The 25,957-nt window shown below is 43.3% G+C and overlaps 1 protein-coding gene across 1 annotated transcript in view; it reads right to left on the bottom strand.

The window, feature by feature from the left end:
• Window positions 1-20,741, bottom strand: part of LOC130121498 (nipped-B-like protein B) — a 57,121-nt gene extending 36,380 nt beyond the window's left edge. Inside the window, exons 1-6 of the mRNA XM_056290316.1 lie at window positions 20,681-20,741; window positions 19,270-19,416; window positions 12,769-12,934; window positions 3,740-3,867; window positions 1,622-1,724; window positions 1,324-1,487 (exon numbers count right to left, since the gene is read on the bottom strand). Coding sequence (XP_056146291.1) covers window positions 1,324-1,487; window positions 1,622-1,724; window positions 3,740-3,867; window positions 12,769-12,934; window positions 19,270-19,333 — 625 coding nt within the window. The 5' untranslated portion in view covers window positions 19,334-19,416; window positions 20,681-20,741. The remainder of the gene's footprint in view (window positions 1-1,323; window positions 1,488-1,621; window positions 1,725-3,739; window positions 3,868-12,768; window positions 12,935-19,269; window positions 19,417-20,680) is intronic.
• Window positions 20,742-25,957: the final 5,216 nt, after the last annotated feature.

The following is a 25,957-nucleotide window of genomic DNA, read 5'->3' as shown; positions in this document are numbered from 1 at the left end:
AGCAGTCAAAAAGACGGCTCGTATGTCACTATTTATGACGTGTTGGTCGGATCATTTCCTTCGCAACGTTCATTGCTCTGTCCTAGAAACACATTAGCATTCTCCAGTGCAGAGTAATAGTCTAAACTTGATTTTTGATTATTGCCAACATGTCTGGGTACAGCCGGCATTTCAGCCGCAACATGACTACCACTGAGGCATTGCAGTATTTACAGGTATTGGACAGCAGCGATTTTAAATTGTTGAAAAATAGTATCAAATTTGTTAAAATTTTAATTTTGGTCAGCCATTTCTTAACAGGCATACTAACATATGCAGTGCATTAATATCTCAGTTGGGTATTTATCTTGACAGAATATAAAATTTAAAAACCGTGGCGGTCATTTTGATCGCCCCTGGTCGTTCTAGTGGTTTTTAAGTTTCAATCGTTGTTTGGGACTGTTTCAATGGTTATTTTCAGTTCTTTTATTTACATTTCACATTTTATAGACCTGGTTACGTTTATTAGATTAGCCATAAGTTTTCCGTTTTGTTTTTCAGGTAATATTTTCACTTTTTCAATTTTGCTATTCAAGTTTGACCATATCTCTAAAGTTCAAATTGTTTAAAAATAGTATTATAGTTGTTAAAACGTTAATTTTGGTGTCAGTCGTTTCCTAACAGACATACTAACATATGCAATGCATTAATATCTCAATTGGGTATTTATCTTGACCGAATATAAAATTTAAAAACTGGCGGGCATTTTGACCGCCCGTAGTCATTTTAGGTAGGACTAAAATCCCGGTTGTTCTAGTGTTAAATAAGCTGAATGACTGATTTCAAGATTGGAGACATGTGCGATACTAATTAAAGAAACTAATTAGTTTGAGATATCACTATAATTCAATTATTCATTGTCTTTTCTAAGGGGTACCAAAAAATGTGTCCAGGCCATTTTAGAATATCTTTGTAGGATAAGCAATAAGTCTCTTTTCACAGCTTCTTTGCTTTATTCTATGACATACCAAAGGCATGCAATTATACATGACAAAATAGCTTTTAATTTCATCACTTTTCAGGAGGAATGAAGGATTATTTCAATGAGCCGTAAAGGTACCAACAAATTTGAGCACGTCTGTATACTGTTACTATGATACAGAAATACAGATACCGTTATAACACATTGTGGTCATATCACCCACCCCTACCAAAGACACCTCTCTGTGGTTTTTTATCACTATAAACTTCTTTCTTGTCTTTCAAAATACATATGTAAGAGTGACGTGGTTCTCAAGCAGCAGAAGGAAACAGGTAGCATCTGACATTTTCCATTTCATCAACAAGCCAAGTACTCACCTTGCTGAATTTGTTGGTGCTGAGGATAACTGGGTGGGTGATATTGCATATAGTTTTCAGGGCTTTGAGGTGTGTAGGGGCTGGTTATGGGGCTATTTTGGTGGGGCAAAAACTGCGCTCCTGACCCAGACTGCGGTGGAACAAAGTGACTGCAAAGGAAGTTATGGAGAACATTGTGCAAGTTAACAGCTTATAAATGAAACCAGCAGCTGACCTGCCTTGGCAGAATTATTTGCATGCTTAAGATTTTTCAAGATCTGGCAGCATTTTGGAATTGACTTACCTAGAGGGGCTATGTGAGACAGTACTTGGCTGATAGTTAGGTGCTGGGCTTCCAGGATTCTGAGATAGCTTGTATTGCGGCATCCTTGCCTGCTGCATTATACCTAGAAGATACAGACAGCATCACTGATGAAATAAATTCCAACTTAGAAAGAGCCAATTCATGTATATTCCCACAAATAGACTATCTTCTCCTAAACCAGAGAAAGGACGTGAGAGATGGGAACCCAGAGAATTAGAAATGGTTATCTTCAATGCTTTAATGCTGTGAGGTAACTGCAATAAAAGATATTAATTATAAATCTTTTATTAAGTTCTGAAAAATAAAAGTAATTCCCACCAAACAGTTGAAGATATTTAGAGTATGAAGGAGCAAGTTCCGCTACATGCTGAGTATTTACAATCTCATTTATAATGAGATTGAATCAAGAACAAAAAAATGGTTGGATTAGACAGCATAAATAGGGACTCTCACATGCATATATTCAACTGCTGTCTGTACTGGCTGCTGTCTCAAATGATTAAACCAGGATGTCTAAATTGAATGTTTAAACAAAACTAGGTCAAAACCTAGTATATGGCGGGACCATGTATGGTCAATGTTCAAAATTGTGGCCCATTTGTTAGAGGGATAGTCAGTGGTTTATAATGTGAATTCCTGGATATTAAACGTTCATCTGCAATTTTCTGTAGGCGTCCCAGTAATATTTTTTGTTAAAGTGAACTGAAGTAGAATATCACATGGTATGGTTAAGCTACATTCAAGTAAAAATAACTTTCAAGTAAAAATAAAGGGCTATAAATGCAGTTGCAAGAACACTTTCCACTCATATCTTGGGATGTTTGATTTGAAAGAGAACTAAATTTAATTGCAAGCACACCTATTCTAATTATCTGTTAACTCCCCCTCCTCTTTCATCTGTTTCTATCTGCGGATGTCTCTCATTTTTGTAAGACTCACTATTCACAGGCAAATTCACAAAGAATGAACTCAGGCTGCTGATAGCACTATGAATTGTACATCACTTGCAACCGCTATCTGCCCCATCTCAAGGTCTGATTCACAAAAGATGTTGCACTAATGATATTACTTACAGTGCAAACACGGTCATCAAGTTTTTGCAGCTGAGTGCAATGTGCCCCTGTTTTGCGTCTGAAGGCAATTATCTGTGTGGCAAAATATAAATGGTGGCTTTGTGCCAAGAACACAGCAGGCAGGTTCAATGTCTTCCTTAATGTCATCAAATATAGCAAGAAATGTTAGACCTGGCAACCTGTATATGTGAATAATTTCAGTCTCAGTTAAATCAAAAAGTGATGTTCTCCTTCGAAATGTCCGCACATGAGCATGCTTGGCACGACGATTCCTTTTCTTGGCTACAATCACTGCTGCCATGATCACTGGAAAGTCTGGGTGTCAATTACCACCAACTCTCTGAGGACGCTAATTTTCACTCGTGTGGCTATTAGCACTTGGGTTCGAGATGTGGACTTTTTTAGCAACGAGGCTCATTTGCATAGAGGGGCCAATCTTGCACCAAATGTATGCATAATATCTAATTTAGATAAGTGCAAATAGCACTGGAGCACCGAGACGCGATTTGCTTGGCAGCGCATTTAGGGGTGCAATTCATCCTTTGCAGCTGCTTTGAGAATTACATGGTTTCTTTTTGTCTTATTTGTGCACGCTTAGCAGCCACAAAAGTCATGCAATCCTTTTGTGAATTTGTTAGTGAGTGTTTTGTCAGAGTGATTGTAATCTGGGGTGCTTTAACTGTTCGCTCTCCTTCATGCCTCTCAGCGCTCAGCTGAACAATTTCTGTAACTTCAGTGACATTGTTGGTCACCTGATCCAGCGGCCCAATCATGGCAAACATGATCGCTCAGTCAGTCACCCTAATGTGGTTGCTCAGTCAGTCAGTCGGGCATTCGTGTTTGAAGGGCTGGACCACTAGTCGGTCCAGCCAAAAACAAATATAGACTTAACATATGGACATTTTCATTACGGAATTTCTTTTACATAACACAAAAAAAATTTTTAAAGTTGTTTTTAGACATAGGGTGCAAGCACACACTAAGTACAGAGCCAGAAGCAACATCTATAGCTCCTCCTCACAACCTCTAACCATGTATTTTTCAGACATACTTTTCTCCCTGAAGATGTTAGGGCTCCTGGACAGCACCATTTGCAGCAACACTGGCATTTCTCCCTCTGGGTCATCGTTCCCAAGGTTGTCCTTCAACTCTCTGTAAAACATAGACACGAGTTAAGTCAAAACTTTATTAACACACCTTACTTTACACTCTTGTCATCCATTACCTTGTGAAACAGCTGTAATTTTATTTTCCCCTCATTTCTATATAGCTTTTTTGATTGATTACATGCTTAAGGTAACCTGCACTCACAAAAAAACTGAGCCCCATCCCAGAACCCAGTGGTGCCTGACAGAACAGTATTTTGGTCATTTTAAAAGCTAATTACTCATTACTATCTTGCCACCCTTTTGATAAAACTATTGCATTTGATTGGCCTACCATTAGCTAGTCTCAGGTAGTTAGCTTGAGTTTGAATCAGTTTTTGTGCCAGTCATAATACATACCAATTCTACTTTAGCTGCCTTGAATAGACCCATCATAAAAAATTAGAATTTAGGTCAAAGTTTTTATCTCTAACTAATGAAAAGTTAAATATAGGTGATGGGAATAGTTGGCAGCTATAGCCTACTTTTGTTACCTTTTCTATTATTGTAGTACATTATGGCTATCTAAATGATCCAGCACAATGATACTTAGAGGGCTCATACTACTCCTCAAACAGCAATTAACTAATTAACTGCTGTATGAGAAGCAATCTTTTGACCAAAATATTGTGCACAGCAATTATCTGCTGGTGCCAATAAATAATGTACTACCGTTATGAGTAAATCATTAACTGAATGTTCCATTTTGTAATTTAATATTTTGTATTTCACAATCTATAATTGTTAAGAGGAGGCAGAACAGGGTATCCATTAACCGGTAAATACCGGTTTTCTACAGATAAAAAGTCTAAAAATCCAACAAATAATCTCCCCAGCCACATTGTCAGGCAACAACTCCACCAAAAGAACAAAAAGTTTTATGAAAATAAAAATATTTAAGTAGACCGTTCTATCAAAAATGTAGCTCTTCAGGGAAGCCTGTAGATGTATTGGTGATTAAACAAATTAATTTTTTGTTCCCTATTTATATGTGGCACTGGTCTCATGGCTGACGGCAGATTGGTGTATTTAATAGATTTCTTATTTTTAGTACAGAAGCCAGATACATTGGTCAGACAGCAGTAACAGTCCGTCACGTGATCCTTCTGTTCTCGCCATATCATTGGGACTCCAAATAGCATTGACTTCCGAGTACCTCTGAGCCAAGCTCTCAGGTTGACTAAACATGTTGCACAACAAATGTCAGGAGCCCAGGGTTTCTCTTGGTCACCAATGTTACATCTGAAGTAGAGCTCATAGGCTTTCTTAATAAGTGCAGTCATGGTGCATCTTTAAGCCTTAAGTGTTATGGCGGGCTGCACTATTTCCCCTCTGGCATTCACCATGGCAATGGAGCTCGTCATCCGTGCATCTCGATGGGTGGTGGGAGGCGAAAGGTCCAGGAATGGCCTGCGTCTTCCACCAATCTGGGCGTACATGGATGACTTGACCACCATAGCAACAACAAAACCATGCACCAGGCGCCTGCTGCAGAAACTCCAGGAGAACATCAAGTGGGCACGAATGGAGTTTAAACCAAGTAAATCTCGCAGCATCTCCATTGTCAAAGGCCAACTAGCAGATGAACGGTTCTGCATTGGTGATCAACCAATCCCCACAGTCCGGGAGAAGCCCATCAAGAGCCTCGGACGGTGGTACAATGCAGACCTCAAAGACACCCAGCAACTGGAGCAACTTCGCCAGGATACAATCAGTGGCCTCAGGCAAATAAACAACACTGCACTGCCCGGGAAGTTGAAGCTTTGGTGCTTTCAGTTTGGGCTGCTACCCCGACTCATGTGGCCAATAACCATGTACGAAGTCTCACTATCTCATGCCAATCGCTTGGAGAGGCTAGTGAACTCGCAAGTGAGGAAGTGGCTTGGACTGCCAAGGTGCCTCAGCAGTGTTGGACTCTACGGCAATGGAGCCCTCGCACTGCCAATTTCCAGCCTGGTTGAGGAATTCAAATGTGCCAAAGTGAGGCTGGACATGTCCCTCACAGAATCCCGAGACCCAGTAGTGAGAGGAGTTGCTCCAACCCTAGCAACAGGGAAGAAATGGACCCCGGCTGCAGCTGTACTGGAGGCGAAATCTGCCCTCCGCCACCGAGACGTAGTAGGCCATGTTCAACAAGGCAGAGGCGGCCTTGGCCTAGGAATAAAAACACCTACCTGGCAAAAGGCGACTACTACCGAACGGCAAACTATGGTGGTTGAGGAGGTCCGCCGACAGGAAGAAGCAGCCAGATGTGCTAAAGCCGTAGCACAAGCCAAACAGGGTCGCTAGATGAGGTGGGAGGGTGTTGAAAAGAGGAAACTCACATGGAGTGAGCTCTGGAGCATGGAATCAAATAGGCTGAGTTTCATCATCAAGGCCACATATGATGTCCTGCCCTCTCCCATAAATCTAAATCTCTGGTTTGGAGAGAATCCATCTTGCTCCCTGTGTACAGCCCCAGCAACCCTCAAGCATATCTTGGTTGGCTGCAAGACCAGCCTTACCCAAGGCAGATACACCTGGCGACACAATCAGGTGCTCAGGTGCTTGGCAGCTGAACTCGATTGCAAGAGGGTTTCCATCAATGCCCAACCCTTCAACAACCAGGAAGGGCCCCGGCGGTTTCCAGCTTTCATTCAAGAGGAGGATAAACTGAAGGCCAACCCTTCAATTCCCAACTTAGGCTCACTGAACTCAGCCAGGGCTTGGGAAATGCGAGTGGACTTAGGCCAGAAGCTAATCTTCCCGACAGAGATCGCAACAACCACCTTGCGACCAGACCTCGTCCTCTGGTCCAATTCTAACCAGCTCGCTTACATCACTGAGCTCACAGTCCCCTGGGAGGATGCAGTCGATGAAGCGTACGAGCGTAAGAAGCTGCGGTACGCCAACCTAGCAGCCGAAGCAGAGGACAGAGGCTGGAAGGTGAAGGTGCGCCTTGTGGAGGTGGGTTGTAGGGGCTTTGTTGCCAGCTCCACAGCAAAACTGCTGAGGGAACTAGGAGTCAGGGGGCAGGCCCACAGGAGAGTGATCAAAGAGCTAGCCAACACTGCTGAGAGGACTAGCCACTGGATCTGGCTCAAAAGGAGAGACGCTGTCTGGGCTGCCAGGGTGAACAGCTAACCACAGGTCACGCACCCAGGATCGATCAACCTGTGGTGGGCCTGCCTCAGCGGAGGGTGTCTTGTGATAAAAGGCCGAAACACCCTGTGATGCTGAGGTACACAACTGATGATGTGTCCTGGTGGTGGCAATGTCACCTTGGCAGACATCTCCAGTTTGATCTCCACTGAATCTGTTGCAGTGCAAACACTAGGGATTTTAACAACGAGTCCTTTTTTGAATCTCACCACAAATGTAACAGAATTTATTGCAGCTGTTGCAAGATCGACGAGACATTTCTGCTGTATTAAATCTTCCTGAAGACAATAAATCCTATTGTTAAGTATACTCACTATGCTACTGCCTGAAGAATATGTGCATCAACATGCGCCCAAACAGCATCTGTAAATGTGAACAGCTTTTACAGCCTGTCTGCCAGCATCTAACCTGACTAAGTCACATTTGCATAGCACCTACACTGAGTGCATGTCCAGGCATGCTTGGACTGACCAAAACAGCTTGCTTGGTGGGCAATATACTAGTAGACTTGAAATATGACCCCAAATCACTAAAACAGGTTGTATCTACAAAACGGTATGTGATAGGAAAATGTCAAGGTGATCGGCAGCCCAAAATCCATAAAATACACCCAAAAGTGTTCAGGAAGCAAAATCTTCATTGTCCCGTGGCCTGTCCAGTTAATGTCCGGCACAGATGTAATTGCCATGCACAACACTGGTCCATCCACTGTAGCTGCATTTGGTCAGCAGCTGCCTTAAGTCTTGGCTCCTTTCACTGTAGAGACTGACTCTATTGAAAATTCCCCTAGTGACTTAAATGTGTACCTCTCTAGTCTCCTCGATTCAGTTGCACCTCTCACTACCAGAGCTAGGCAACTAAAGAGGCCTACATCCTGGTTTAACAACGAGACACATGCTCTTAAGCGGGCCTGCAGGAGACTGGAACATAAATAGCGAAAATCAAAATTAGAAGTTTTTACCTACCTCGGCATGAGTATTTATTTAAATACAAGTGTGCCTTATCTGCTATGAAAGCAGAGTATCTCTCTCGCTTAATCAATATTAATAAACATAACTCCAGATTTCTCTTTGACACTGTATCTAAACTTACTAAAAAGCAGCCGTCTATTAGCTGCTCAACATTCACGGCCCATGAGTTTCTAGATTTTTCCTGCAATTAGGTTTATGAGCTCATAAGCAAAATTAGTTCTTAAACTCCAGCTACTCCTGCAGATCCTGTCTTACCAAATTCATATCTACACAATGAGTCACTGATAGTCCATGTTATTACAGCTTTTGACAGTATCTCTCTTGAAACTTTGACTAAGCTCATGTCAGCTTCTAAACTAACTACTTGCCTCCTTGACCCTTTACTAGCAAAAATTTTTAAAGACCTCTGGCCTTCTCTGGAACCTACAATGCAAATACAATTCTAACCTACATTGCTAATTTATCACTTACTACTGGCACTGTTCCCAGCAGTTTTAAGACAGCTGTGGTTAAACCTCTACTTAAACAACCGCACCTTGATCCAGGGTCTCTTAACTATCGACCAGTCTCTAATCAACTTTCAACCCATATAGAAAAGAACTATCTATAAGAACATTTTCCATCGGCTTTCAGGGCCTGTCACTCCACTGAAACTGCTCTGACCAGAGTAGGGAATGATCTTCTACTAGCTATGGACTCTGACTCCACTTCTGTGCTTCTACTACAGCCTTTGTCACCATTGATCACAGCATACTATTAAACAGAATAAATTGTAATTTTTAAGTTGAACATTTAAAAAAGTTTAAGTCTAAATTTTTAATTGTAATTTTCTTAGCGCTGTAGAATTATTTTACTCAGTAAATAATTCCATGTTATACATTAGCACAGGGGCAGCATGGTGGCGCAGTGGTTAGCACAGTCGCCTCACAGCAAAAAGGTCCTGGGTTCGAGCCCCAGGGTAGTCCAACCTTGGGAGTCATCCCGGGTCATCCTCTGTGTGAAGTTTGCATGTTCTCCCCATGTCTGTGTGGGTTTCTTCCGGGTGCTCCAGTTTTCTCCCACAGCCCAAAGACATGTAGTTCAGGTGAATCGGCCATACTAAATTGTCCCTGTGTGTGTGTGTGTGTGTGTGTGTGTGTGTGTGTGTGTGTGTGTGTGTGTGTGTGTGTGTGTGTGTGTGTGTGTGTGTGTGTGTGTGTGTGTGTGTGTGTGTGCGACCCTGAGAGCAGAATAAGCGGTCTGGATAATGGAAGGATGGAAATTGTAATTTTGGTGTCTTTTGTTTAGCTCTCTCTTGGCTTATGTCCTACTTATCTGGAAGAATATGTGTATTCCTTAACCAAGATTTTTGGCTGCCACACTGTGAAATCACAGAGTTGTCAATTGAAATTGTTACTTGATCAAATTGGTGTTTGTTTCTAGCAGGGCCAACAACCAGCATCTGAGTTTTATCCGAATTTAAAACTAGGAAATTTAGTAACATCAAATGTTTCACAGCAGCCAAACAGGCCTCTAAATTAGTCTTTTGAATATGATCATCAGCCCTTGTAGGCACATCAAGCTGAGTATCATCCACATAGCAATGGAAATATATTCCATGACTGCTTATAATTTGGCCAAAAGGTGAAATATAAAGAAAGAAAAGTAGAGGGCCACGAACTAAGCCCTGAGGTATGCCATACTTAATGTGAGAGAATTTTGATGTAAGCACATTAAAGAAATCACCAAGACTAGACTGCCTTTTTTCACTTATGTAAGATAGCTAAAATTCAGTCTTTCCTGTCTATGGCTGACACAGAGACTCTAAGACATGCATTTGTTTCATCCAGACTTGATTATTGTAATGTTCTGTTTTCAGGTCTGCCACATGCTAATGTTAAAAGTCTTCAGGTGATTGAAAATACTGCAGCTGGAATCCTAACTTAAACTAGAACATTTGACCATATTACATCAATTCTTGCATCCCTTCATTGGCTTCCTATCTGTGTTAGATCAGACTTCAAGGTGCTTCTGCTGACTTATAAAATCCTAAATGGGCTTGCCCCATCTTACCTGTCTGATCTCCTTAAACAGTACATTCCATTTCAAGCTCTCCGCTCTCAAAATACAGGGCTCTTGTGTGTACCCAAAGTTAAAAAGAAGTCAGCTGGTGGCAGGGCCTTTTCCTATCGAGCCCCATTCTTGTGGAATAAGCTGCCTGCTGCCGTCAGACAATCAGAATCTGTTGAGTCCTTTAAATCCAAACTTAAAACTCATCTTTTTGGCTTAGCCTACAATTAGTTGCCTTTAAATTCAATGCTTCACAACCTGTACTGCATGGCAGGTTGGTTTCTGTCTCAATGAATTTACCAAGCACTATTCTGCCGACGAGATTATAGAGTATAGATTACTGCCTACTGCAAACTGTTCACTTCTCTCACGTCTTTTCTCTCTCTCTGAATGTCTTCTTCTTTCTCTTCTTCTGTGTATGTGAATGGCGTGATGTGAGTCTCCCTTGTGTGCACGTGCAGTCTGTCCTCCTTCCAGGTCTCCATGGTGACAATGGTTGCCACCTGGACACTGCTTGGCATCCCCCTCATCAACATTTTCTTTTCATACATCTTATAAGTCCATATAATTTTGTTATCCTGTTTCAATGTTTTGCTTTTGTTTGTTTTTTTGCTTGTCTCTTCTTCCGCGTATGTGAATGGTGTGATTTGAGTCTCTCTTGTGTGCATGTGTAGTTTGTCCTCCCGTCAGGTCTACATGGTGATGATGGTCATGTGGCTCAGGTCCTGGGCTGTTCCATTGGCATCTGGACACTGCTTGGCATCCTCCTCATATTCTTCATATATTTTATAATTCCATTATAATTCTGTTATCCTCTTTCAATGTCGTATTCTGTAAATTGTGTACACACAACATCCACTGCACATCTATCCATCCCTCTTCTGTTGCTCTCCTCGAGGTATTTTTTCTCCCTGTTAAAGGTGTCTTTATGCATGCTCAATAATCCAGGTAAGAAAATCACAGAGAGGTGAATCACTTCATCTGGACACAACGTTGCGTCCAAATGAAGTGATTCACCTTTCTGTGATCCTTGTTAAAGGGTTTTTTTTTTAGGGAGTTGTTCCTTATCCGATGCGGGGGTCTTAGGACAGGATGTTGTATTGCTATAAAGCCCACTGAGATACATTTATAATTTGTGATAATGGGCTGTAAAAATAAAATTGACTTAACTTAACTTAATTGTCATTTAGTCACTGCAGTCACTGCCCTGTTTTGTGAAAGACTCGTCGGAAATGAGTGCAACAAGTACATACATATGGCCCAACTCCAAATGCCAGTTCTTGTTAGCACACACTTTGAATTGCGCTTCACAGATTTATTTTTTTTCTAAATGTTTATTTCTTTTTTTTAAAATACATTTATTTCTGATTTTTCCCTTTTTTCTCCCAATTTCGTAGCCAATCGATCCCTATTTTAGTTCAAACACCCACCCTCGTACTGCATGCGTTCATCAACTGCATCTCTCCAGCCGGCAGTCTCGAAGGAGACGCCTCCCCACTTCCGTGACAAGGCGAATCCAGGCCGAATCACTTTTTATGACACACAAAGATGCATTCATGTGACAAACACAAGCCGACTCCGCCCCCCTCCCAAATACAGCGTTGCCAATTATTGCTGCTTTGTCGAGTCCAGCCATAGTCGGATCTGACGAGACCGGGGCGCGAACCCCGGTCCCCAGTGGGCAACTGCATCGACACAAAGCCAATGCTTAAGACCACTACACTTCCGCGGACCCAACAGATTAATTATTTACAGAGTTGAATTTTTGAGGAGGCAGACCATTAAATTAACAAAATAAAGGATAAAAATCTCACAAAAAAATCGCCCCCCCCCCAAAAAAAAACAACTGCCGATGGACTATATGCATACAGTGGTGTTGACATATCACTTCCAGCGCCGCCCGGAAATGATCAAACTGGCTGAGTCGGAATGTGGAAGAGAGTATGCATGTAGGCCATTGGACTCAGCCAATCGCAACATATTCGTCCAATAGCCCAAGCCTACTGTGCACGAATGTGTAATTGAAATAGCCCCTGTGTTGCCATGAATTTCATTTAGGGCACTTTCTGTTGTATGAAAAAGAAAAGCCAGAGGGAGTACCAGTGTGAGTGACAAACCATGACAGTTTTGGCCTGCACTTCAATAGTACAGTTTTGGAGCCTTCACAATTCCAAAAGTAAACTGGAAAAGGCAACCTTAACCAGCAGGTCCAAGAGGTCGGATGACCATCAAATAAGTACAATATAACATTATCTAAGGATATGTAATAACTTTCTTAGACATCCAGTTGTTTCAAGTGATTATACTGTGTAACAAAGCAACTGTTAAAACAACATGCTTTTTTTTTGTCTTTTTGTCTATTAACTTACCAATTATGCCTCATGGTAAATATCAATAATGAAATGTGATTAGTTTGTAATGTAACATTGTCTGTCATCAGTTATTTGTCCATTCTAACAACACTTGAGTAGCAGGGTAGTGCCTTAGCTCTGGGGGGTTGGATCTCAGACCACAGCATTCACAATTAATTTTATGTATCATAGGAATGGCTGAATCCACTCACAACTTGACAGTAAGTAAGAAAATGGCATTTTCTCAGTGAGTACTGGATGTATCTGAATTTTTGTTTTGCTTTTATAAATTCAAGAAATATTCCCACTGAAATAACATCCACAAGAATGACAACGATTTTCCCCTTTAAATAGACATTGCAGCCCATTAAGAGATAGAGGCAGTGTGGCACTCACATGTTCTCAGTGGAGACCTGGTTAAGGCTGTGTGCTAGCTGGGACCCCAGGTTCTCATCCTGGCATGCCAGCAGGCAGCTGACCTCTTCAGCAATCCTCTCATTGTACAGGAGACTCTTAGTGGTGGTGGCAGGGAGAGGCGAGGGCAATGGCAGCTGGTTCAACACTAAGAGGATGATGAATAGACAGGTTAGTGGGTGGAAAATGTGTGAAAGCAGGACTGGTGAAATCCATGAGATTAAAGTTTTGAGGATTGCTAAAGGTGGGCTGTGACATTCTGAAAAAACTCAGGCAAAACATTTGTGTCTGTTCAATGCAGTAGTAAAGACACACATCAAAGTTTACACAAACAATTTGTTGATAGAAATATTTGGCTAAACTCACAGTGTTGAAGCGCTTGATTTGTAGATAGAATTTATGATTTGCTTTTTGTAACTTAGTTAATTCTTGTTATTTAGAATGCAATCCCACCAACATAAACAAACCTTTTTACAACTTCAAAATAAGATGAAAAGGTAAAGAAATAGCCTAAGGTGTCAAAGTGAAAATGGTCTTCAACACATCAATTCAATATATAAACAAAGCCAGTATGGAGGCGGTTGTGAGTTGTGGAGGAAGTTGCAATTTAACGATTATAGTATAACCAGTGTGTGAGACTGCCATATAATCATGTATGATGTTTGCTTACATTTAATCCTTATCTATGTAGGACCTATACCATGTTCAACATAAGTCTATATTGCTTAGATGGATGCTATTAAATGCATAGGTAACAGAGCAAAGGTAGTGTCGAAAGTGTCTTCTCCATGTGAACCAAGAGGCCTATTGTTGTCTTCTCCATTGTTGACTGTTAGTTGATAAGCAAAGGAATGTGGGAGAAAAAACAAACAACTGCCCTATAATAGAGATCGTACTGTGCTGACGTACTTGTAAGGGTGACCTCATGTGTGCCATGTCTGCAAGCATTATTAAAGTGTGGCAATACTGTAAGAGATTTTGTCTCGCTCTTCATTCATTATCAAAGTGGAATTTAACTTAAAAAATTGCCATAACACAGTACTATTTAAATTTGGGCAATAAATAACAAATAAACTAGGGCTCTAGTTTGATACAGCTGAGTGATGCGTGGCTGTAGCCTTGTAGTGGCCTCCAAGGATGCAAAAATGCACCTAATGATGGTAGAGTTTGTTTTGTTTTGTTTTTTTACCACAAACATCACCTTTGTAATCAATATTAATTCAGTCCAACTACTTTATTTTCTGGGAGGCACTTGTGCAGTGATCTAATAACACAAATACAACATCCATCCATCCATCCATTATCCAAACCGTTTATCCTGCTCTCAGGGTCGCAGGGATGCTGGAGCCTATCCCAGCAGCCATTGGGCGGCAGGTGGGGAGACACCCTGGACAGGCCGCCAGACCATCACAGGGCCGACACACACACACTCACATTCACACCTAGGGACAATTTAGTACAGCCAATTCACCTGACCTACATGTCTTTGGACTGTGGGAGGAAACCGGAGCCCCCGGAGGAAACCTCCACAGACATGGGGAGAACATACAAACTCCACACAGAGGACAACCCGGGACGACCCCCAAGGTTGGACTACCCTGGGGCTCGAACCCAGGACCTTCTTGCTGTGAGGCGACCACGCTAACCACTGCGTGACCGTGCCACCACAAATACAACAATCACAGACAATGATAGCAAAGTCATGGCCATGATTAGTTAATCATTATGTGCAGCCATGATACATAAAATACATATCTAATTCATTTATCAATTAAGATACCAAGCTAAGGGTAAAAACATGAGAGTAAAAGCCAGGGCCAGTAAAAGTGCAATAGTGCTACAGTGCAGTAGTGCTGGTGTGTGTGTGCAACAAGCGCGAGAGTGCGTGCACTCTCTAGTGGTGGTCAGTTGAGGGTGGGGGGGCTGTTAGTCTGTTATCCTGAAGGGCACAGGTGGGGATGGGGAAGGTTAAGATTTTAAGATTTCAGTAGACGGATGGAGGCTGGTACAAAATTAGATGCGGCCCTTCTGGTTCCGAGGGGCAGGGACCTATATCATCATCTGGAGGGCATGAGGTTGTAATAGGTGTTGAGGGTGTGTGTGGTGTCTTCAGCTACTATTTGCGAGGCCTTCTTTACTGCCCATTTCTTATGGATGCTGCTGAGTGGCTCCTGATCTTGATGCCGATCTTTACAATCCTGTTGAGGGTTGCTCACCCAAACCTTAATCAATTTGAGCTTAGTGCTAACACAACTGTCCCCATTAACCTTAAAGGTACATTATGTAAGACTGACACCCATGAATGCATGACATCTGAAAACCAAAGAGCCTGCCTCCATCCACACCCCTTCCCCTCTTAGGGCTAAGCACAAGCCTGTCAGATAATGAGTGCAGAACATCATTAAATACAATAGTGAATGATAAGGCAGACACAGCCGTATTTACAAAGAGAAGGAGAGAGGGATAAAATACTGCCTTATACCCTAAACTGAAAGTAGGCCAATGTCAACTTTGAAGGAGGTGGATCTTGCCTACAGTGATTACTTTTGCTGCAAATTGGCATGCTACTGGAAACAATTAGATAGCTCATGTCTCTACCAGCCAGATTTACACTTGGCAGTGTAATAGTGCTGAGTAACTAGCCAGTTAGCAGGGCTGGTAGTGAAAAGTGGGCAACAGCAGGGCTAACACTCTTGAGACCGTTGATCAGCGAGATCCCTTTCTATCAAAGCCTAGCTTTCCCTTTAGTCTGAGGCTATTTGGGTGGCATACCAGGAGTTTTTCAGTCTGACGACGGGCTTCTTTTCAGCCATTCTCACAATTTCTCCTCTGCAGAACTGAGTGAACCTGAATACTTAAAGGGGGAGCTAGGGTCCTATCTTTTGTGTTTTTTAGGTTTTTCTATCGTTCTGTGGCTTCCCACTAGTGTTCCCTATGCAAATCCGTATATTCAAATTTCGGTTGAAGTTCATATGTTTTAGGATCAAAATGCTATTTTCCCAAGCCCATCTAAAGACTTTTCCCGTGTGACCTGATATAGGTTTCTGCACTTTCTTTTAACACTTTCGTCACTCTCCATGCTTACACTGTCAGCGAACTGCATGTGTGTCTGTGGGGGGAGGGAGGGGAGGTCGAGCATCAGCGCTAACCCGCATCATTACTTTTAGCTAACAGCTGAGTGGGCTTTTCCATTTGAAAAACCTGGAAAAGAACGCAGATGACATCACCCTTTAAATGGGGGGACTGGGTCTCCAGAGGAGTGTCAGGGAAGGAGCCAATTTACCATCCAATATTCCAAAACACAAACCTGAATATAGGCTATGACGAGAGAATAGGACTGAGGTTTACGCCACAAACATATTTTACATCCATCCATCCATTATCCAAACCGCTTATCCTGCTCTCAGGGTCACAGGGATGCTGGAGCCTATCCCAGCAGCCATTGGGTGGCAGGCAGGGAGACACCCTGGACAGGTCGCCAGGCCATCACAGGGCCCCCCCCCCCACACACACACACACACACACATTCACACCTAGGGATAATTTAGTACCGCCAATTCACCTGACCTACATGTCTTTGGACTGTGGAAGAAAACTGGAGCATCCCGGGGAATCCATGCAGACACGGGGAGAACACGCAAACTCCACACAGAGGACGACCCGGGACAACCCTCAAGGTTGGACTACCCTAGCGCTCGAACACAGGACCTTCTTGCTGTGAGGCGACCACGCTAACCACTGCGCCGCCCATATGTTACATCAATAGGGTCAAATATGGGCTACACAGTATAGGCTACCTTTCACATAACTAAATTAAGTTTACCATGATCAGATGGTACTGATACAGCTCCCCCCCCCCTTTTTCTCCCCAACTGTATCCGGCCAACTGCCCCACTCTTCCGAGCTGTCCCGGTCACTGCTCCACCCCCTCTGCTGATTCAGGGAGGGCTGCAGACTACCACATGCCTCCTCTGATACATGCGGAGTCACCAGCCGCTTTTTTTTCACCCAACAGTGAGGCGTTTCGCCAGGGGGACGTAGCACATGGGAGGATCACCCTATTCCCCCCAGCTGCCCCTCCCCCCTGAACAGGCACCCCAACCAACCAAAAGAGGTGCTAGTGCAGCGCCCAGGACACATACCCACATCCGGCTTCAAACCCGTAGACACGGCCAATTGTGTCTGAAGGGACGCCCGACTAAGCTGGAGGTAACACAGGGAATTGATCCAATGATCCCCGTGTTGGTAGGCAGCAGAATAGACTGCCACACTACTGGATACAGCTTTTATCATTAAACAAAATGGCAAACTATATTTCCATGCAGCCCAAAAGGATAACAAACATCATGGAACTTTGTTATCAAACAAGCACATTTACAACAAAAAATAAATAAAAAGGTTAATTGTATAGTGTCTATGAAGAAGCCAGAAAAACAAATAATGGCCATCCATTCACTGTCCATTCTGAGAACGGACCTTTGAGTATTGGCCAACACCAACTACTGATCCGATCCTTTTTTCTTTTTTTCCCCTGAACAATGCAGCCTTAGACCTTTAGTTTGGGGTCAGTGGGCAAAATAATTGAGATACAATAGTTTTTTTTTTCTGACTTTAAAGAAATATAACCTGTGAACCGAAACTGAAGTAACTGAAACCAGTTTTCGTTCATTTATTACACGTTACTTGTGGCTTTTGGTGTCAGACTTTAGTCTTGGGTAAAATCTCCATTTTAGCCTTGTATCAGCCCAATATCCGATACCAGTATCAGTATCAATGTATCCCTATTTCTAACATGCAATTATGTTGTTTACTTGATTAGATATCAAAATTGAAATATCTATGAGGGAAAAGTTTTATCACAACAGGAAACAAAGGGTGATTGCTTGATTCAAGCAAACACAGACTTAAGACCTGGATTCTTCAGATTTCAACCTTGACTCACCTACCATTGTATCCCAACTTCGTAAAAGCAATAATTTAGAATATGTCTTTGCTAAATGGAGCTCAAGAGGTAAGAAATGTATGCTAGATGGGAGAAACAACTTGGTTCCAAGACTAAATTCCAATTCCTCTACAGTCTAACTGCGTTGACCAAAGTGGTTTCAGAGATCAGATGAAAACAAATGAGAACAAATGAGAATTGTATTTGTCGGCTCCAAAATTTTACACGAACAAACAAGAAATGACCTAACAGTCCTAAATGAACTATAGAATTAACTTTCAAGCTTTGGGTTTTAAACTCTTGCATCGGGTACATTGCACTAAATCAGGGGTCCCCAACCTCTTTTGCACCGCGAACCAGTTTAATATTGACAATATTCTGGCGGACCAGGGGAGGGGCGGGGTGGGTTAATAATGACCGGAATATACTAGGTTAGGCTTATAAGTCAATAGTATCATAACATTTGAAGTAACGTTTGGATATTAAACACACAGAGTATAGTTTTCTCACATTATCATAACAGATATATATAACAACATTGCAACTCACCAATTTCATCAATTCTCCTTAAAACTGTGGTAGCTGAAAGAGGAACCTTTGCCACCTTGTTAGCTGCAGCTTCCCCCAACAGTGCACAGCACGTGTCCTTGGCAGCAGGCAATTCTTCGCTGATAGTGAAAGGCTTCTTAGTCTTAGCAATACAACTAGCTAGCCACTAAGTACGACGCTCTCTGAGCAGCAGCATGTGTAGAGGTGGTGGCTCCCAACACGCGCTTCTGTCCCGCTTGCTCGCATTGTTTTCGGTCAAAGAACTCCACGGGTTTGTCTTTAAGTGCAGGGTGCTTGGACTCAAGGTGCCGAAGAGGTTTGGGGAGCTTCATTGTCTCATTAGACAGCTTGTCTCCACATTTCACACACAGGGGGCTTGCAGCACGCGAGTCACTGGTCACAAGAAAGCCGGATTTTAGGTACGACTCGTCGTACTTCCTATTGAAGGAAGCTTTCTTTTTTCTTTTTCTTTTTTGCTGTCTCAGCCTTTGCTGTCTCTGCGTTAACATCGTCATTACACCTTTTATCTCCCCTACCTCTTCCGAAGAAATTCTCAAGCAACATTTTTTATTCAAATTAAAAGCCCTCTAGCGTTAGGGCTTTTATTTGAATATTGTATATCATATTGTTTGCTGGCGGCCCAGTAGCAATGCTTTGCGGCCCGGTGCCAGTCTGTGGCCCGGTGGTTGGGGACCCCTGCACTAAATAATCCTTTCATACAATGTATTCGGTTCCTTTAATGCATGAATACTGGGTCTGGTCTCACGAGGTTATTACCTGGGTTGCTTTAACAAGACATTTCTTTTAAGGTTTTTATCTTACTTCAAATCTTTGTGTCTTCAACTTTTTTTTACTTCTGGAAACATAAGAAACGCTCTTGTCTTTTTATGCAATTAAATCACCAACAATAAGCATCAAACTTAGCTAGCATTTCATCTTGTATTTTTGGTGAAGTTATGTAAAAGGTGTGTAATAGCGCATCCTCTACTTACAGTCTGTAAGGCTAGCAATTCCAGCAAGAGTGGTAATGGGAACATGAGGCATATCCCCATTCATGCTGAAGATGGGGATGAGGAGTCGTGTCAGCACAGGTTGCTCAGTGTCACTGCTCCCTGTCTGTTCCTCACATCTCCAAAATGCTGCAAAGCCAAAATTAAGTTTATCAGATAAGTAAAAACAGACAAAGAAGAGCTATTCATCACTGCAGATTCCCCGAGAAGGTTGAGTGAAATGTTGATTACAAACAGGAGAGAAGAAGCCACTATGTTTGAACATTAACCGTTCTAAGAAGTGATGAATTTGTTGTATACACACACTGAACTTATATGGTAGCTCATTCAAATGAAGCAATATTTTATGAAGTAAACATTACTGTTGTTTTGACAGTATGACGATGCCACTTGATTCAGCCAGATGACACTAGCCTACTAGCCAGGCTTCCGTACCTACTTGAGGTAGGATTTAGGAAATTAACATTGCCTCTAGTTACGGGAACATTTCCAGGCATATCTTTCCTGTGCCTTTAAATGAACAAGCAACAGTATTTTCATCAGTGGCAGGGGTGTTTAACCTGCAAATCAATTCATAAGACCATGGATTGTCTGTTCTATATGTAAAATAGAAGGCACCAGACTGAGCGCTTTGTCATGTATTACAGCCCTATGTGTCTGGTGACACAACTACCGCCTATAGTGAAGTTTTAATGGTTACGATTGTGGTGGGGTAGACATTTAATGATGCTGATCAAGCTGATCTCTTCAGGGCCCTAGCTGAACCTACCACAGCTTGCGACCTGAGGCGCCAGGTGATATGTGAAGCTTAATAAAGAGAGATGTAACCTATCAACTAGTGTTGCAGCAGCTCTCACTTCCTGTGCAGTGGATATAGTTCCTGTTTGTCACAAGCCTCTTTTACTGGAGAGCGTCAGCAGATGGTTGCGGAGTATAAATGTGCACCCCTCGTCTGTCCTGTACGTAGCAAGTGTTCCCCAACGGGCAATCAATGACCGGCGCTGTGCTGACTAGGTACGCTGCTTCCAAAGTTGTTTAGCCTGGAGGACCGTGAAATCCAGGTTGCGCTGAACGACACGGTGCACAACTCCGTCGTCGCGGCCGCAGATCAAACGGTTTCATAGATCTGCAGGTCGTGATTTCTGTTTTTATAATCCCACTGGCCTTACTTAAATCGACGTGTTCCTGCCAATTGAACCTCGGATTTGCCTAAAGAAGCGTAACCTCGACCCTAACGCCTTGGGTGCAAATACGACACAAGGAGACAATGCCACAGCTGAAGCGTTACCCAACGACCCACCGAGGAATCGGCACAAATTCGTCAGATTTGCATTTCGGCGATTTAATAATGACAAAAGACGGCGTTGAGTCATGCTTGCGTGGACGTATTTACCTCGGGATGAGACGAGATGAGATAGAGAAGTGGTCCTGAGGGGGCTAGACCAGAGTCCCGGGCTCCCTCTTCTTTCTATAGTTCAAACACATTTACCGATTAACAATGACAATGACAACTGACCACGGGGGACTACGCGCGTGAACCGCGGCGGGTTTGCCAAAACAGCCACTTACGACAATCAGAAAAGCTACTGACGCGCTGATTAAAAAAAAATGGGGGACCCACGGGCTGTCTCTCTCCAGCAGAACAAAATGCCGACCGGAAGCAGTACCGCAGGAATACCTCCCTCCACTGGTGCGGCGCCAACCCGGCTAACGTTGACGCCTCCGCTTTACAAGTTTTCTTTCAGAAAAATGTAGTTCATTTACTCTGAATGTCATAAGATTCTAGCACTTTGTCCAAACAGGGCATCTGAACATACAAAATAAATTTTCATTACATTTTGGGTGTTTTATTTAACTTTCGTACACCTGGGGTAACACCTACCTACAAAACCAACCGGCAACCGTTATGTATTGTACCGTGCATGGATAAGAGGACACGCTGGCCGCTGGCTGGCGGGCGGATCTGACCCTTTAGTCGAGCGGTTAGCGATGTCGCCTGCGGTGCGGGCTGATACGGGTTCGCTTCCCGGCCGCGGCAGTTCCTGTGGTTGCGCTGTACCCCGAATTCGCTACATTGGTGTCAGAAGTGGGATGGAGCGACCGTAAGGCCATCGGAAGCGTATGCGGCGTGAAGGAGCTGATATGCTTAAGCGCTTCCCGAAGGAGGGGGATAGTTTAACGTACATGGATAAGTGGACACGCTGGCCGCTGGCTGGCTGGCGGGTCTGACCCTTTAGTCGAGCGGTTAGCGATGTCTCCTGCGGCGCGGGCGATACGGATTCGCTTCCCGGCCGCGGCAGTTCCTGTGGTTGGGTTGTCCCCCGATTTCACCACAGTATACTTCAAAAAGAGCCATGAGGGTCGTTAATGATGCAGGATACCGTGAACACACTAACACGCTAGTTTTAAAGTCAAGCGCCTCGAAGTTCGGGGATTTGGTAGGATTTAACACAGCACAAATAATGGTCAAAGCAAGAAACAATCTGCCACCGAGTAATATACAAAAACATTCTCATATTTTAATGGGAATGTAATCTGAGGGGGAAATTAGGGATGACGAAGAGTTGTGTTAACTGTCTAAATTTTATGTATTTCTAAACGTTTGTTATTACTTTTTTCCTTTCTATGACACCGAGTGGATATTTGGATTGTACTGTAGCGACCGCAGGAGACATCGCTAACCGCTCGACTAAAGGGTCAGACCCGCCAGCCAGCGGCCAGCGTGTCTTCTTAGCCATGCGCGTTACACTACCCCCCTCCTTCGGGAAGCTTAAGCATATCAGCTCCTTCACGCCTCAGGGCGCCTACGCTTCAGATGGCCTTACGGTCGCTCCATCCCACTTCTGACACCAATGTAGCGAATTCGGGTGACAACGCAACCACAGGAACTGCCGCGGCCGGGAAGCGAACCCGTATCGCCCGCACCGCAGGAGACATCGCTAACCGCTCGACTAAAGAGTCAGACCCGCCAGCCAGCGGCCAACGTGTCTTCTTATCCATGCACGTTACAGTACGTAGCAGCATTGAGATCTGTTTGTTCTTGGTACATAATTATCACGTGTTTTTCTTTTCTTTTCTTTTTCTTTCTTTTCTTTTTGTCTTTCGTGTTTTGATGGGGTTTTTTCCTCTTATTGTTCACAGTCGTTGCGTTTGTATTGTGCAGCAGCACAACTTGCATTGAATTTGAGCTATACAGTACAGTGGGAACTGAGTTTGAAATGCATAGTAGCTGAATTAATTTAAGAGTATGTGAGAAGGGGTAGGAAAAAAAACAAGTGTATACTTCCTCCTGCTCATTTTCCAGTAACAGCTTATCTGATGAATACGGAGATTTGTTCGCTGAGTTTGATGCGTGGATTTGCTGATCACTTCAGAATATTGGCTACTGTGAGGAAGTGTTGGGGAACACACAGAACAAACACAGGTCCAATCTTCATCCTTCAAAAAAGAGTCATAAGAATTGTAAACAAAACCACTTACAAACAACCTACAAACCCACTCCTTACCAAACTGAAAGCACTAAAATTTAAGCATTTGGTTGACTTCAAAACAATTCAACTCATGTACAGAGTAAAAAAGCAACGGTGTTCAAAAGTTGTTCCAAATGAGGGAACGTAAACAGGATCTCAGAGGAATATGTACAGCCAAAAAACAATTAGTGAGGACAAATGCAAAACTTCATAGTATAACCATCAAAGGACTTAATCTATGGAACAACTGTAGACAAGAGCGTGTAAGTCAATTAGTAAATTTAAACTACTACTACTTCCGGCTGCTCCCTTTAGGGGTCGCCAAAGCGGATCGTCCGTTTCCATCTCTTCCTGTCTTCTGCATCTTCCTCTGTCACACCAACCACCTGCATGTCCTCTCTCACCACATCCATAAACCTCCTCTTTGGCCTTCCTCTTTCCCTCTTCCCTGGCAGCTCCATATTCAGCATATTAAGTAAGTTTAAACAACTCTTTAAAAGCAACATATTGAACAGATATAGGATGGATGAACAAAGAGGTGGACTGGAATAACATACCATCATGCAGGATGTGTAAGGTGCCTTGTTTGACTTAAGCTGTTTTGATTATTTTTTGGTTATTTTGTTGTTTATTTTGGTTTATTTTGGTTTCTATGCATTGGTCTTATTTTTTCCTTTTTCCACACTCTTGTTTTATTTTGAAAGTTTTGTTTTGGCTTGATTTGATTGATAATGTATTTTTTTTAAAAAGGGGTAGGACCAGAAAGGTCCTTATCGTCATCCTACGCCCTTTTTGGACATAGACTAGTTATTACTTGTGTTGTTACAGAGAGTTTGCAAAATATGTTCACTGCTATTTCCATTTTTTTTGGATTCCTGCCAATATATCTTATTTTGTTATTTTAACATCCATCCATCCATTATCCAAACCAATTATCTTGTTGTCAGGGTCACAGGATGCTGGAGCCTATCCCAGCAGTCATTGGGCGGCAGGCGGGGAGACACCATGGACAGGCTGCCAGGCCATCACAGGGCCCACACACTTTTTGTCAAAAATATTACTTAGGGCTTTCATCTTTTTCAGCTGTACTTGTGTGGTTCGGCTCTTCACAAGTCGTAGAGTTACTCAGCAGCTTCTGTTTGTATCTAATTAGGGCTAACATGGATTCCTGCTTCCATACAAAAATCTTGGTTTGGTAAATGTCCATCCTTTCCCTGTATTGCAGGGGGTTTTTTTCTTTCATAAACATTAAGTTGGCATGGAATTTAGCTTCTTGTCATGGTCAGGGCCTGGAGGGCCCTCTGCTCCACTGGTACATCATTGAAGCCTTTCCCTCCAACAGCAGAGCCAGGTGGATGTGGTGAGCTGATGTGGAAAAAGGAGTCAAGAAGCAGAGATATCTTTTTCATGCCAAACCTGTGTCCCATATATCGCATAACCAATAAGATTGCGTTTTATTTTGATACACCTCTTAACATTTAACAGAATAACATCGCAGTGATCCCCCCTCCCCCCCCCCCCCCAGGCCACAACTGGTGACGTCAGTCTAAGTCACGGTCCTAAGGTCAGTCAGTCTGTCAGTAAACAGTCCTCTACCCAGTCCGAGTTAAACCCCCAAACAGGACACATACCAGGACACATACCCACATCTGGCTTCCCACCTGCAGACACAGTCAATTGTGTCTGTAGGGACGCCCGACCAAGCCAGAGGTAACACTGGGATTCAAGCCGCCAGTCTCCGTGTTGGAGACCGGCTACGCTACCTGGATGCCTCTCACCCTTTTTCGGGTGCTGTGTGTTTTACTCAAGCCTGGGTCCTCTACCAGAAGCTTTGGAGTTTGAGGGTTCTGTGCAGTATCTTAGCTGTTCCTCTTCTGGCCAAAGACCTCAGATGTTGTTCCTGGAATCTGTTGGAGCCACTCTCCCAGTTTGGGGGCCACAGCCCCTGGTGGCGTGACCCTGATACGACCGGTGGTTTTTGTACGAGGTAATTGTACACCAGCCAATTTATTAATCTCAGACAACTGAGCCAAACTTTTCTCAGACACACTCAGCACTCAGCTCAGCATCTGTCACGTTGGCTTTCTCGCCTCTGTGTATGCCTACTCTCGTGCATCTTCACTTACATACAGTAGGAAATAGTAAGAGGAAACCTTTTGGTATGACAACTATGTGGATACGAAGTTATTATAACATGAAGTTACATAGGACCTGCTGGAAATAAATATCTACTGTGATAACTCACTTCTCAGCAGTATGAAAAAGAGCCATGGAGCACGGACAACATTTAGGAAATAGCCCTTGGTCTCCCTCTTGTGGAGCAAAGCGTAGCCATGGGGGAGAAGCATGTACAGTTCCGATGTCAAAGGCCTTTTTCAAGACTGACAGGGGCTCTTCGGTTAGTTGAAGTTGATATTTATGGATGCTGCAGAAGAGTTCTTGACCAGAGTCTCCGGAAAAGGTGGACAACTGCCTGAATAGGGAACAACACCTGTCTACCCTCAGCAATAAACCTCTGATCAGGATGCCAAAATAAGGTTGAGCAGCATGAAAATGGGCCGCCTTGTATTAATTACTGTGAGATTTCAATTTTATTAAAGAATAGGGACACATGAAGAGCGTGGTTGGGAACCTGAGTAATATATTGCTATTCGTCTTACGTGCCTATCAAAGAATGGTCATAGCACACGGTGGTGCACCGTGGTCAGTCAAAATGTGGTTGTTCCTCATCAGTGTGGCAAATCCAAGGACACTGTTTGGGAAAGTTTTGTAATTAAAGGAGCGCTTTCAAAGCTTGGCTGGCACAAATGACCCCTGATTCATCAAAGAAGCATCAACAAGGCAGATGCCCTCTCCCGACAACATATCCCCGATGAGGGTCCTACCAACCCAGACACCATCCTTCCCTCATCATGTGTGGTAGCCATGGTTACTTGGGAGATATAGTCCCTTGTAAAACAGGCTCAGCAAACCCAACTAGACCCAGGAACTGGCCCTCCTCATTGTCTCTTTGTACTCAAGTTGGTCCGGCCCCAGGTCCTCCAGTGGATGCACACCTCTCGGCTCGTCGGTTACACAGGGATCAGCCGCATCCTTTCCCTGTCCCCCCCTCCCTCCAACACACACACTCATCCACATCTGTCTTCCATCAAGTTCTTCAGCCCCTGCACTATATCTACCCCAGCGCTTCACCCACTCAT

This window comes from Lampris incognitus, chromosome 12, assembly GCF_029633865.1.
Source record: "Lampris incognitus isolate fLamInc1 chromosome 12, fLamInc1.hap2, whole genome shotgun sequence".
Classification (NCBI taxonomy): domain Eukaryota; kingdom Metazoa; phylum Chordata; class Actinopteri; order Lampriformes; family Lampridae; genus Lampris; species Lampris incognitus.
Note: the sequence above shows the minus strand (reverse complement) of the source record. Positions and strands in the feature narration are given on the sequence as shown.